The sequence below is a fragment of the Neolamprologus multifasciatus genome, chromosome 12, assembly GCF_963576455.1.
Source record: "Neolamprologus multifasciatus chromosome 12, fNeoMul1.2, whole genome shotgun sequence".
Classification (NCBI taxonomy): domain Eukaryota; kingdom Metazoa; phylum Chordata; class Actinopteri; order Cichliformes; family Cichlidae; genus Neolamprologus; species Neolamprologus multifasciatus.
In genome coordinates, this window is record NC_140450.1 from 23757008 (window position 1) to 23772380 (window position 15373).

The 15373-nt window shown below is 42.2% G+C and overlaps 1 protein-coding gene across 1 annotated transcript in view; it reads right to left on the reverse strand.

The window, feature by feature from the left end:
• The window catches only part of rab11fip1a (RAB11 family interacting protein 1 (class I) a), a 16721-nt gene extending 1758 nt beyond the window's left edge, over positions 1-14963 (reverse strand). The window contains exons 1-4 of the mRNA XM_085179874.1: positions 14051-14963; positions 3926-4362; positions 2927-3815; positions 349-2001 (exon numbers count right to left, since the gene is read on the reverse strand). Coding sequence (XP_085036000.1) covers positions 349-2001; positions 2927-3815; positions 3926-4362; positions 14051-14400 — 3329 coding nt within the window. The 5' untranslated portion in view covers positions 14401-14963. The remainder of the gene's footprint in view (positions 1-348; positions 2002-2926; positions 3816-3925; positions 4363-14050) is intronic.
• Between the last annotated feature and the right edge of the window lie 410 nt (positions 14964-15373).

Here is a 15373-nt window from a genome sequence, read left to right on the forward strand (position 1 = left end):
GATAGTTTACTAAGTAAATAGAAGAAGAGGTACAGAAACCCCACAGAAAATGATTAAGAAATATTTTGTTTAGGAGAAAAACAATTAAATGATGTGTTTTATCATCTTCCATAATCATTTCTACCGTATTCAAAGTGCATTTGAAGTGCAATATTCAACATTCAGATTGAAATCAAGTGTGAGGAAAGTTTCCAAGAAATCACAGCCTGGAAAACAGCCACACCACAAGATAAATCCCAGCAACTTATTCGTCTCCCAGTATAACAGCACCACGTGTGATCCACCATAACTGAATCAAGCTCAACCCTCATCAAAGGCTAACTCTGAAAACAGCCTGGTCAATCTCACCTGCGTGAATTTATCGCTAGCCCGCTTCCATTGCTATTCTGAGTACTGACAGGCTGAACCTCAGATGGTGACACCATCGCTCGCAAAGTTTCCTTTCCCCCAGACAAGATTTCTGGTTCCTCCATAACTACTTTAAGGGGCTCTGAAGCTTGAAAAAAAGATCGGTCTCCAAAAAGATCCTCTCCTTCACTGAAACTGCTCTGTGTTTTCCCATCATTGGGAAGCAGCAGTGGGATATCTCTGAAACCTTGAGTGGCAGTGGGTATTATCTGCTGTGTGGGAGTAGTGGATGGAAGGCTCTTCTTTCCTTTTTGTGAATTCTTTCTTTGAAAAGCAGGACTGTCTAGGACTGACTCATCATCCGTTTTCCTGTATTCACTCTGTTTCTTCAAATCACTGCCATTAAAACTGGTGAAAGGATCTGGTGTTTTTTCTTGACCAAAAACTTTATCAAAGTCACTTGCTGTCATTCCCCAATCTCGAGATGTCGCCTCCTTCCTACTAGCATCGCCAGTAAAAAGTGAATCACCGTTTTCCTTCTGCAGTGTCCATGGGTCTCTGGAAAGAAGCTGAGTACTGGGGAATGGGTCCTCTTCTGCAAAGCCGTCTTTTAACTTTTTGTCTGTGCTGCTCATACTTGAATTAGATACTTTTGGGATGTTACCGTTCACAGCAGATTGTTGTTCCTTTGTTAGCTCGTTGACACTGACCCTTTGTCTGGGTTTAGCTGTGGGTGCTTCTTTGTTCATAGTGGCTTGTTCTTTGCTTTGATCACTTGAAGGTGGTGTATTCAAGTCCATTTGGCTTGGTGTTCTGGGTGAAGGTGTGGGTGAAGGTTGCAGCACCTTTCTTGCGCCATCTCCTGATGTAACTCTGCTTGAAGTGTCCGATATTACTGATGCTGGGGATGCAGGTTGACTACGTGTCACTGAAGACTGTTGAGAAACACTCGGGCTTTGTTTCTGACTGGAATCTGCTGCTGATCGTGGAAGTGGAGATGTCACTGGTTTAGGAGGAGTCGGGGCTGGTGCTTTTTTTGTTGACACAGGTTTGGTCTCCTGAGGTTTAGCTTGGGAAAGCCTCATGTTAGGAGTCTCCAGTGAAACAGAAGACCTAGGACTTGGTGTATGCTCCAATGGACCGTCCACACTCATCTCAGGACCCAAGAGTACAGGTGCACCCTTGTGTTTCTGATTGACCTCAGCAATTATATTATCCCATCGAGGCTGCCCTTTCACCCCGTGTCTCCTCTGAGGGAAGAGGGTTTCATAATCTGGAAGTGGCACAGAGGTTTTGCCTGGTTGCGGTTCTTCTGGCTCTTCATAAGCCGGGTTTTGAATCTCTCTGACAGGAGTAAGATTTCCTCTGGTTTGGCTCCTGTAAGTGGGTGGTAGGAGGGCCCTTCTGTTCTGATCTGCCATGGTGGGTGAAGACCCCTCAGATCCAGATGACAAATTCTCTGTGTTGCCACGGGGAGAACTAGGTGGGCTTTGATTGCTATTTCTTGGAGCTAAAGATGAGTGGAGGCAGGAGAAAGTATCAGGGGATCCAGATGGGACTCTGGACAGGATGGACTCAGAGTTGGCTGGGGAAGGAGACAGCTGACTGGGGGTTTGGAAGTCAGAAGGTTCAGGCTCCAAAGATTGAGCCAATCTGCCAGGAGTGAAAACAAAGGCCTACAGGTCATTACTGGCACCCTCACTTCACCAGTGTATAAACCGTCACCAATAACAAGCAGATAACATCTCAACAAGCAGGTAACTACATTCCCCATGTACTGGCTCATATAATGTAGCTGTTGTTTAACACTGATCAATAAACTCTTCACTTTGATTTATCGACTGTTGCACCTTTGTACTGAAACAAGCCGCTAGTATAACAAAATATTTTCCCATAAAATGGTCCACTATTCAATGAGAGGAAGCTGCTGATATTTACACATTTTACGGTCGCTCTTTTAGCCTAATGACTGTACATAACAATGACATCATCCTACTTAGATCACTCCATGCAGGCCTAACACTGCAACATAATTTAAGGGCCATCTTTCATGGCCTAAATCTCTAAAACATTTTGGAAATCAGAGATTACTGCAGCAACTGCAGCAAGAAAATGGTCATTCACCTACCATTATGATCCAGATCTAAGAATTCCAGTCCGATCCAGAACACAATGATATTGAAAAAAAGATCTTAAACACAATATAAAAGAAAAGAAAATCGAACCAGCCACGACATTCACGCAGAAAGCAGCACTATGGCTCAGTCGCTCCTTATGAACTTTGTTCAGCCTACAACTTGTTCCACAACATCTTTACAGATTTAAACCCCACCTTCTTTGTCATCGGTACAAACCAAACCGGTTTCACAGGTTCGTCAGCCATCGGAGGATGGAGTTAAGAGTAACTCATGACAAAAGCAAGATCGGATAAGAAGGTTGTGTAAATTCCAGGGTTCAGTGTTGAAAGGCATAATATACAGCAAAACTGACCAATCAGAAGCACCTGACATCATGACATATTTAGTGCAGACTGTATGGTTAAGTGTGCTTTGTGCAATGTAGTGAGAAAAAGGCCTACCTGGGTTTGACTGCAGACACTTTTGCGGTGCGGTTAAGGAAGACCATGGCAGAGGGGGTTTGTGCCTTGCTGCTGGATTTCTGATGATCGGTTGGGCTGACATTGCTGCTTAGAGAAACATCTGAGCTGAGGGTGATGTCCTCAAATGGGTTGGTGGAATGACGGGAGACAGGCTGATTGGGATCTTGCGCATCCAAAGTACGGGCTGGGGTGGGCAGCTGTACCTCCTCCTTTTTCTCCTCCTTCTTCTTGATCATTCCGAACAAGGACGACAGTCTGTCACTCATGGACGCCTCCTCCTGACGTTTCTGCTCCTCTGCTCGTCGACGCTCCTCCTCAAGCCGCTGATTTTCTGCTGCTTCCATCATCTTGCGTTGCTCTTCTTGCTTTCGCCTCTCATCCTCCTCCATCTGTTTCTTCCTCCTGGCCTCATCCTCTAGGAAGCGTCTCTTCCTCTCCTGTTCCTCTTGCAGTCTACGCTCCTCTTCCTCCTGCAGCCTCTTGAGCTGTGCCCTGTGTTTCTCCTCTTCCTCAATCCTCTTTGCTTCTGCTATGCGCCTTTCTTCTGCTTGCCTTCTTTCCTCCTCCTCTTGATGGTGCTGTTGTTTGTGTGAAGCTAAGACAGATACACTCCCGAAAGCATCTGCAGAGAGATCAGAAGTGTGTTTGCGGACATCTTCCACAGAGCCTCGACCAGAGCTGTTCAGACTGAGTGTAGATCCACTCTTGGGTTCTGTCTCCTCTGTGTACACATGGCTGCCGTTAATGCACAGGTTGTTCAGGTCACTGTTGCTCTGCTTGGAGCGGCCCAGCAGGGAGAAAGGACCCAAAGACACCTTGCTGTCAGAGCTGCCGGTTCGTTTGTGTCCCAATTTGAATTTCTTCTTAACTGCGGGGAGAGAGACAGTGAGGCATGATGTCATTGTTGACATGCAAAACAACTTACGCAACTTGCGCTGGCAACAGCAAACAATAAACAGAGAACAGAGGTTAAATTACCATCAGGAGAGTTGACATTGAGACCAGATGAGCGGCTGCCACTCAGAGATGAATTCTTCTCAGGCAGCGTCCCCAGTGTGGACATGGACTGTGAGATGTTACGCTGCAAGTTTGATTTGGGGGCAAAGAGCTTTTTGAGCTTAGATTTCTTTTTCTCATCTGGAGATTGGTTGAGTGACTGCGCGTCAGCCTCGCCCTCACTGTCTGTGAGGACCTGGCTGACAGAGGGCACAATCGCTGAGGCCGAGTCAGAGAAACCATCCTTTTTCTTCCCACGCACTTTGTCCTTTATCTTGGAAATGCGAGAGCGTGGTTTGTCCTGCATGGAAAGGTCAAACATGCTGGCTGACATATTGTTTCTCATAAATTGGATATCTAGCAGCACCTCTCCTCGTGCCTTGTCCTCTTTTCCCGTTTTGTCCACCAGCTTGAACCATCTGCAAATGTCAGAAATAATGAATCATGTGTTAAAACTGAATTAGCGGAAGATAACAGGATTTGACTTTTGTTTCAGAACTATTTATATGATTTGTCTTTATATAGTATGCACAGCTTCACACAAACACAAAAACCTGAACCTTACAAAAAAAAAAAAAAAAAAAATTGAGATAGGGCTGTGCAATATGACCAAAATCTCATATCCCGATATAAGAATTCTATCGTTCGATAATTATATAAATCACAAAAATGTAAAATTTTCTGTAAATTCTGTGAATCTCGGGCAGCTCGTCTTGCGGGAAGTGTTTCCAGCTGCGCGTCATGTACCTGGAGTCGAGTATTTAAACCGATGCATGACACTACACATTTTTAGACATAAGTTGTAACAGCCGCCATTTTCTTTGTGAGTATTTATTAAACGGCGTGCTGCGGGGAAAAGCCTGTTCTAACGTTTGAGTCTAAGTGTCTGTGAAGGTTCTCAGTCATCCAGGTCAACGTAGTCAAAGGAGCTTGCAAAGAAAAGCGTCTGGACTTCTTTAAGTTACTTGAAGACGTTTCACCTCTCATCCGAGAGGCTTCTTCAGTTCTAAGGTCAAATGGTGGAGAGTCCCAGATATAACCCTAGTGGGAGTGTCCCCCCACAGAGGGACAAAAGGACCCCCTGATGATCCTCTAATCGCCTGAGCCAAGGTGTGGAACTGGGTGTGGGTCCCAATCAGCCAGAGTTTCGGGTGATTTCATTGTGAAACCTGGCCCCACCTTATCATGCGAATTCCTGAGGTCAGATGGCCCAGGGTGTGAGTGGGCCTTAAGGCGTCTGGGAAGGGATCTCAAAACTGGATTATAGATGGCAGAGAGTTGGTGTCGTAAACCACCGCCTCTGTTCAAAGATGGTCGCTCACAGTGGACATAGATGGCTTCTTTCACTCCTCTTTCAAACCATCTGTCCTCTCTGTCCAAAATGTGAACATTGGCATCCTCGAAAGAGTGTCCTTTATCCTTAAGATGCAGATGGACAGCTGAATCTTGTCCTGTGGAGGTCGCTCTTCTGTGTTGTGCCATGCGCTTGTGAAGTGGCTGTTTGGTCTCTCCAATGTAGAGGTCTGGGCATTCCTCGCTGCACTGTACAGCATACACCACATTGTTAAGTCTGTGTTTTGGCGTTTTGTCTTTCGGGTGAACCAGTTTTTGTCTGAGTGTGTTGCTGGGTCTGAAGTACACCGGGATGTCATGCTTGGAGAAAACCCTCCTGAGTTTCTCTGATACACCGGCTACATAGGGGATGACAATGTTGTTGCGCCTGTCCTTCTTATCCTCCCTCGCTGGTGTCTGATCTTCTTTTCTGTGCCTCTTTGCTGACTTTAAAAACGCCCATTTAGGATAGCCGCACGTTTTGAGTGCTTCCTTTACATGTGTGTGTTCCTTCTTTTTCCCTTCAGGCTTAGAGGGAACATGTTCTGCCCGGTGGTGTAGGGTCCTAATTACTCCAAGTTTGTGTTCCAGAGGGTGATGGGAGTCAAACAGGAGGTACTGGTCCGTGTGTGTGGGCTTCCGGTAAACTTCGATGTTGAGGTTGCCATTCTCTTCAATGTGCACAGCGCAGTCCAGGAAAGGCAAACAGTCATCCTTCGTGTCTTCCCTGGTGAACTTGATGTTTTTATCCACAGCGTTGATGTGCGCAGTGAAGGATTCCACTTCTTGTGTCTTGATTTTGACCCAGGTGTCGTCTACATATCTGTACCAGTGGCTGGGTACTCTTCCTTTGAAAGAGCCAAGAGCCTTCCTTTCCACTTCCTCCATGTAAAGGTTGGCTACAATAGGTGACACGGGGGAGCCCATAGCACAGCCATGTTTTTGTCTGTAATAGCCTTCGTTGTATTTGAAATATGTAGTGGTGAGGCAGAGGTCTAACAGTGTGCAAATCTGATCGGGTGTGAAGTTGGTCCTGTCCTCCAAGGAGCTGTCTTCTTGTAGTTGTTTTCTGACAGTCTCCACTGCCTCCGTGGTGGGTATGCAAGTGAAGAGAGAGACTACATCAAAGGACACTATGGTTTCATCTGGATCCAGGGTAAGTTTCTGGACCTTGTCAGTGAAGTCGGTGGAGTTCTTGATGTGGTGTGGGGTGTTCCCCACGAGAGGAGCAAGGATGGTAGCAAGGTGTTTTGCAATGTTATAAGTGGCTGAGTTTATGCTACTGACTATGGGTCTGAGTGGGACAGCTTCCTTGTGGATTTTTGGAAGTCCGTAAATGCAGGGTATGGCATCCCCTGGGTAAAGGCGGTGATAAGTAAGGCGGTCAATGATTTTGTCCTTTTCCAAGTCTTGAAGGCAAGCTATAACTTTCTTTTTGTAGCTGCTAAAGTCAGCAAAGAGGCACAGAAAAGAAGATCAGACACCAGCGAGGGAGGATAAGAAGGACAGGCGCAACAACATTGTCATCCCCTATGTAGCCGGTGTATCAGAGAAACTCAGGAGGGTTTTCTCCAAGCATGACATCCCAGTGTACTTCAGACCCAGCAACACACTCAGACAAAAACTGGTTCACCCGAAAGACAAAACGCCAAAACACAGACTTAACAATGTGGTGTATGCCGTACAGTGCAGCGAGGAATGCCCAGACCTCTACATTGGAGAGACCAAACAGCCACTTCACAAGCGCATGGCACAACACAGAAGAGCGACCTCCACAGGACAAGATTCAGCTGTCCATCTGCATCTTAAGGATAAAGGACACTCTTTCGAGGATGCCAATGTTCACATTTTGGACAGAGAGGACAGATGGTTTGAAAGAGGAGTGAAAGAAGCCATCTATGTCCACTGTGAGCGACCATCTTTGAACAGAGGCGGTGGTTTACGACACCAACTCTCTGCCATCTATAATCCAGTTTTGAGATCCCTTCCCAGACGCCTTAAGGCCCACTCACACCCTGGGCCATCTGACCTCAGGAATTCGCATGATAAGGTGGGGCCAGGTTTCACAATGAAATCACCCGAAACTCTGGCTGATTGGGACCCACACCCAGTTCCACACCTTGGCTCAGGCGATTAGAGGATCATCAGGGGGTCCTTTTGTCCCTCTGTGGGGGGACACTCCCACTAGGGTTATATCTGGGACTCTCCACCATTTGACCTTAGAACTGAAGAAGCCTCTCGGATGAGAGGTGAAACGTCTTCAAGTAACTTAAAGAAGTCCAGACGCTTTTCTTTGCAAGCTCCTTTGACCGTTTGAGTCTAAGGTTTATTTTTTAGCACCTGGCGGCTCTTTTTTTAATTCTCATCCGTAAATAATCTGCTCTTTCACATGATTCAGTTTATTTTGAAAAGTCTCAACAGGATCTTGAGCTTTATTGTGAAAGATTTATGTGGAACATAAACAAGCGGACATGCGATACTGTTACCGTCGTTGTTGCTAACCACAACGCATAAAAACAGGTGCTTGTCCTTCCATAGTGTGGTTATATAAAATATAAGAGAAAGAGAGAACTTTAAGAAATTAATATAGCCACTACAGTGACCATCAAAACGATGAAAAAATATTGCCGTAAACAGTTTATTTTGCGACACCACGAAACAAACGATAGCGTAAAATGAAACAATAGACGTTTTTATATCGTCATCCGATATATATCGTTATGTCGAACAGCCCTAAATTGAGACATGTAAACAATAAATCTCAAATCCCCCAAACTCTGTAACACAGGTTGATTTACTATTGCAACTTTATTCTCAGGATTTCTACTTTAGATTTTTAATGCTGCCTCCACAGTCACCACTCTTATTCTTAAACACTGCTACACAGTGCAAATTGAGTTAACTATATTTGTTTTATGTAATTTCTATCACTTTTTCTCACAATAAAAAAATGTGATGGAAATTATACTGAAAATTATTATATACAAATAGATTTTTAAACATATAGAAAACACTCTAGTTGTTACAGGCCTCATTAATCAATCACGTCAAAATTGCCAGATAATGCATTAGACATGAAAAATGTTAATGGTTTCAACAATTTGACAATTGTTATTGTGATTATAACGTGAGCTAAATCTGAAAATGTTTTTTGATTTTGGCTTATCAAATGTCCTGCAGTTTTTCAGTGTAATATTGGAGTGTGCATTGCTTTTCAAAAACCTGCTTTTGGTCATGACATTACTCTTTTATACAATAATTCGAATGCAGGGCTTAAATTACGTTTTATGTATGAAAGACATTGAAGAATAAATATCTGACTGCAAAAAAAGAACCTGAACCAAAATGAGCAGGTTCCTAACACTTGTGACATCTAATACATCAGCCCTGCTGGCATTGTCTGCCGATTGTTAACCTGAGACTGAAAGGTGTCTATACTGTACAGCTTGTTGTAGTTCCTGTTAGGAGTACCATGCCAACGGCAGCTTTGTTCAGGCTCCCCCATCATGTCCTCTCTGTTGCACAGGATCAGCTCTTATTTTCTGTAAGGGAAAGGTAAGTGTGTTCTGGAGAGGCCCGTTTAAAATCAAGCCAAAACACGCAGTTAGTGCCACCTCATACTGTCGCATGCCATTTGTATAATTTAAAACAAAGACATTATAAGGGCTCTAAAGGTTTTTCTCAAAACCATGCTATTATTAGATGTACTAATAGTTCAGCAGTCGCGCCCATTTTGTCAAGCCTTTCCCCTTTTTAACCTTTTTGTTTCACGGCACATTCCTCTGACCGTTTCACATGAAGTAAAGGTCACAGTTTGATTTCATCTGTGCAACATGTTGTGAATCTTATTAAAGTTCCGTCTGTCCTTGCATGACTTAAACTGAGGTCTCTGAAGCTATCTATTTCCGCCCAAAACGTTGTGTAGTCCTAATCTGACACCAAACTGCAATTTAAAGGAAGTTCACAGCCAGCACATTTATTTGTCATGCAGCAGATATGCAGATAGTCTGCTGTAGGGAAACAGCTAGGAAACAAGCATGGGAGTGAAACAGCATTCCTCACGGCACCTCCCTATGTGTGTGAAGTGTGTGTTATAATTAAATTTAAGCTGACTCTAATTCAAACATTCTTCATCTCCCACTCTAAACCAAGAATGCCAAAGCAAACAATTGCTAGCCGAGTCGAGGCACAAGGGCACGGAGATAACATTTTCACAAGTCAGTCAAGAAACAGCTTTGTCCTCTTGTCTTCAATAACAACAGGGCGTGCACCAAGAGGACTACGAAAACAATATGAATTAACACGAGTACTAACAAGCTGTCGGGCTGTTCCAACTTTTGTATTGTTTGCACATGCATATAAAGCCTCCTCCCTGACGCATGAGCTCACTGGTCTTGCTGGACAGGTTCCCTCTGTCAATAGCTTCCCTTTCATGTGTAATGATTAACAAACATCCTTATCCTGTGAACCAACACCAGCCAGTATGGAGGATTCAGCCAATAAAAAACAAAGAAGTATAAAAACAATCTCATACAGATAGGCTACAATTGGCTGTTACTGCTCCACATACAGCCATGTTAAAAATTATCTTTAGGAAAGTTGTCTGATGTTACTGGGCGTCATATTTCACATAGATGGGAAATTCTCCTGTACGCTTTGTTTGCAAAATACTGTGACTCATATGTCTGAACACATGAGTCCTACTCTGGGAACTGCCTCTGCAAATGGTTGAACATTAGGGCTGCATGATACGAGGAAAACTGATAACGGCTGATAAAATTGTTCAATACTGCCACGATCACACGACATACAAATAATACACAAATACTGAACTATGCATATTAGTCATACAGTTCAGATCAGCACATCTGATATTTTGTGGGCATACTCTCTTCTTCTTCCCTGTATAGTTAGTAACAAGTGATGGGTATGTATATAATAAATGATTTTTTTTTCCATTAATATCCTTACTGGTACTAAAACAGAAGTAGAAAAGTCACTGGGTTATTTCATCTCAAATCACTGTGAGCCTTCTGCTTGAATATCGCAAAAACCACTAAAGATAAAAGCCTGAAATGTTCCACTTGGTTTTTCTTTACAAATTACAAATGGATCAGGATTTGTAACTTGGAACAGAGACTTCAAAAAAATAGACAATATTCTCTAGTTTAAATATGAATAAATATACAAATGGAAAATTAAAGCTGTCCTGTAAAGTCATAACTAGTGAAACAATCATAATGTTACATTTCACAGTAAAGCAAAATAAAACGTGTAAAATGCTTTTAAAAAATGAGACCACTCTATTTTCACTCAACTTTCGTGCTGGACTTAGCGAATGCGACAAGCTGTACCACAAAAATTGCCTCCAAATAATGTACAAACACAGCAGCAGGACTCCTTACATGTTCTAGCAAGCAAGCTCACATTACCACTCTTTACACTGGCTCCCAGTTGATTGAAGAATTTGTTTTCAAATTCTCATGACTGCATACAGAGCACTACAGCGACTAGCTCCAGACCATTTATCTTAATTTCGTCTCAAGCATACTTTTTAGTGTCTGTTTTACTATGTTTTTATCAAGGTTTTATTGCTTTTACTTATATTTTTATTTTATTTTTAGATTAAAATGTTAATTTTAGCACTTTGTTCATTTATGTATGTTCTAAACAACTCATATTAGCCCAATAAGTGTGCTGTGGTTCTGCATAGCAGTGGTAGATGGGAGCTCCTGAAAAGGTTAGACTCTTGTTATTTGTTTCTTTTTGTTTGCAACAGTTTTGAATGCAATCACACCAACAAGCACAGTTATCAAGAACTCTAAAAACAGAGTACCCCTTCAGCTGGGCACAGCGTCCACCACCTCCTCACTGCCCACTGAGTCTTTATAAGAGACGAGAGACTTCAGCTCCAGGCAACAAAACACAGAACAGTCGATACCACTTTTTAATGTCTCAGGCACCGGGAAGGTAGAAGACAAAAACAAAAGCGGTACCACCACAAATATGTTGTAGATTACTCTAATGTATCCAGGACCCCAAGCTGAGAGGAGGCATGTGTAAATACAATGATTTTTCTGTTTGAGTTTGTGATTAGTTTATCTTGAGTGTTCGCCCTGTCATGCTCTCCATGTTGAAGTATATCTATCCAAGATCTTGTCCTTACTGCCTCTGCAGAGACAAATTAAAGGACTGTTTGACGTTTTTAAAATTTAAAACCTACATAAATAACATCTAGAGGCGAAACGGATTACCTGGAAACTGGACAATAAATTAAATTAATCATTTCAGTGAGTGTTTCAGCAAAACTTTCAACCACCCGCAAGTTTAAGCTTTCAAATGGCTGGAATTTCCTGCTTTGTCCTTTGAGACAATAAACACTGGGTTTAGGACAATATGGTGCAAAAATAACTATTACTTGTAGGTCATTCATAATGCAGTATAGCTCAATATCATACTTGTGAAAAATTAAGTTTAGTTAAATTAAACAACATTTAAAACAATCTGGTATATTAAGATAGTAAAACTTGCTTTCATAGAAAAAAATGCACTCCAATGGAGCTGCAAAGATGAGTAAGTCCAAGTAAATTGTTGAACTGATATCTATCTATCTGTGTATCTATCTGATGTCTGGCCTTAAAACCTAATTTCATCTTGCTAAACTGTTTTGTATTAGAGGAAAAGTGTCAGGTTCCCTTTCAACTGGAAAACAAAGCCTTCGGTGTCACACCCTGTATCTGTGCTGATACAGGGTGTGACACCGAAGGCTTTGTTAAGTTTTAAGGCTTTGTGCTAAGTCCAGCACAGGGGAGCAGCGCAGTAATCTAACACCACATACTTCAAGGGAAAACCAGCAACATCCAATACCCTTGCACGCATACTGCATCTTATAGAACAGGAGGAGCAGGACAAGGCAGGAGAACGAAGAAGCTCAGTTATTGAATGAAAATAGCAAGGAATGAACTTTGGCATGAACATGGAAAAAGAACCTGAGCAAGCAAAAGATAACATTTCAGATATGGTGGTACAATAACCAAGAGCATGAGGTCATTCCAGCACCATAAATCTAGGCTGCCCCCGGGGTGAGTGTTTACTAAGAAGTAGCAAGCGCTACCTCACTCATTCATTACCAAAGGTCACTTCAAAATTACTGGGAAAGTTTTACCAGTGTAATCTAAAATAAACCACCTGTATTTTTAACATTTCTTTTACATAAGAGGGTGTCCAACCCAATTTGACAATTCTAAAGCAAAGCTCTGTTTGGATTCATGTTACACCCACGTTACACCCATGTCAGCGCCATTCATGTAATGCGTCTGGGTGTGAGCAGACATATTTTAAGCTAGTCTTGAGGAATGCTTAGGATTAACAAAAGCTAAGTGATTTTAAGGCATGCCTCCACCATCAAGCATTAGTGATCGTCATTGTCTTAAAATAATTTGTGAAGTAAAAGTGAACCCACAAGCATGCAGGGTTGGACCAATGACGACAGACAAGCAAAGGAAAGAATGATCTCAGACCATTTTCCAAGCAAGTCAGTGGATGGTTTTAAAACACAAACACAAAAGAAAAAAGGAAGAGGAAGAGGACAGAGGCTCCACCCAAGTTCATGTTTATCATAAACAGCAAACCAAAAAAAATATATGACATCAGAACACTGAATTATTCAAGTGGGTGTCTAGAAACTCAACTTGTCTAGATAAGCCCTGCAATTGCAAAGTCAGTAAACCAATAAACTCAATGACTATGACATTATTCACTGCTGTGTTTCACAGTGGACACATACAAAGTCAAAAGATACTCCAGAGTATTTCACATAATGTAATTCTCAGTGACTATAAGCCGTGCTGCCGCTTTATAACAAACATTGACATAAATTCTTCTGGAATTCCTTTTAATTGAATAAAAAGCTAATCTGGTGCTTTACTAAATGGTAGGTAAATTGTTAAACTTACTTTGGGCAAAGTTACCATGCTGGTAAACTAGATCATCAGACAGGCACTTATAAAGCCCAATAGGTATGCTAATACCTCCTCAGAATAGCTGAAGCAAAGTTCAAGTCTGCAGCTGAGAGGTAAAAATCTAATCCAACTACCCAGTGATTCTGAAAGTTAATATACAGCCCTGGAATTACACGGTGACACATGATAAGCCAGTCACAGTAAAACTGGTGGCACTTTGGCTGTAACATTTATTAAGATTACTGCTTCTTCAAAGTCTGTTCCCTTCAGTGAGAAACGTTTTTGTTTTTGTTTTTGTTTTGTTTTTAGCAGAATATAGATACCAGCTATAGAACGGTGTGGAAACAAACTCGATATCAGCTTACTTACCTCTTCCTAGAAACAATGCATTTAACCTAGCCTTGTGGTCTAGACTACATTACATTTGCAACTAGTTTGCTCTCCACTGTGTGCCTTGCTCTTATTTTTGTATACTTCTCTCTTGTTTTGTATATACATTTCTCCTGTTTCCCATTTATTTCTACTGTCGACTATTTATAGTTTATTCCGGCACGGTTTGTGTGGAGCACCTAGAATTTCATTGTACATGTACAATGACAATAAAGGGCCCTATTCTCTTCTCTTCTATATGAAGCTCTGAAACGAAAGTTATTTGGATAGTCATTTTTCATTGTGCAGTGCTCTAAGGCTGCTGCTGCACTAAAACCCAGACTCATTATAAACGTAAAAGAAGACTTAAACATACTTAGTCAGAACTAATGGGGGAATCTGTGAGACCCCAAACCCCTCCCAAAACTGCTTAGCTGACACTTACTCTGTCTTTTTGCGAGCCTTGTTGTCATAAAGCTGCAGCAGGTTTATCACAGCTTGGCCCAAGAACTTGTCCAGCCCCACTTGGGCACGGTGCATTACTATGATATACAGCATACAGCGCTCAGCGTTTCCCGGGTGGAAGAGCGGCAGGTCGAACGAAGCCTCTTCTTTCCACACCGGATCGACAGACTTCTCAGCCACGGAGGTAGAAAACTTGTCTTTGGCCACCTGGATGATGGCGTAGGAGTCGTTGGTGCCATTCTTTCCCTTGGTACGCAGGTTCCGAGCCTGGTGCACCGTTACCTGGACACTCGTAGGATACGACTGCTGGCTCTGGTCGGCCAGAGACATCGCTAAAGTCCGTCAAGCCTTACTAAAAGTTATTCAGAACTGTCTCGAAAAATACCTCAATAAAACGGAAGACTGGTTAACCTTTTCTTGAACTCTGTTGTTCACCTTCGGCGTCCTCTGCGGTTCTAGGTGTGGGTTACCTAGCTTGACTTCAGTTCGGGAAGCTCAGTATGATGTCGTAATACTTCTCCCTCCTCTTTGAAAGGCTGTACCTCAGCCTCTGATAACATTTGAGTTCAGTTCACACTTACTTTACCATTTGCATGGTAATATTAGCCTAGGTAACCCAACCAGGGCACTGTAGCGCAACTAAATCCTTCTAGAGGCTTTTATAAACACAGTTCTTTCCGCCAAGTTGAATAGTTTACTTCCCTGATGTAAGGAGTTCCCACCCATACTCTACATATCGCTCTCTGATTAGCCAGTTCTTCAGTCGTTTATAAAAAGTCAGTTAGCGATTGGACCGCAGAGGAGGAGGGCTTTAATAACTCACAGACCGTTAACCTGGGCTGAAAAGCACTGACCAGGAATCAGTTTAGCCTGGGAAACGCAATGCAAGACTGAAAGAGGTCAGCAGTTACCACCGAACTGAGTCCAGTGCTGGTAATTGCGTGCTTGTAAGGGACAGAAAATGGCCATTTTTAAAAATGTAAAAACATTTTTACAACACATTTTTACAAATGTTTTTTTTAATTTGTTAAGTCTAAAACGAATGTTTTTAATAATTAAATTAAATTACTATTATTATTAGGCAAAAATAATTACAAAAAATATTGTGTTTTTACGTCATTAATTTAAAAACTACCAGTAATGTAATGTACTTTTGTCTTACTTTGTTTTTTACTTTGTTTTTTGGCTGCGGGAGCACAGGGAACAGTGTGTTACAGGTAAGACTTGTGAAATTACGTCACAGCAACATAAATCTAAGGGCATCTAAAATCCTATCATACAGTAACTATGAATTCATTTATCT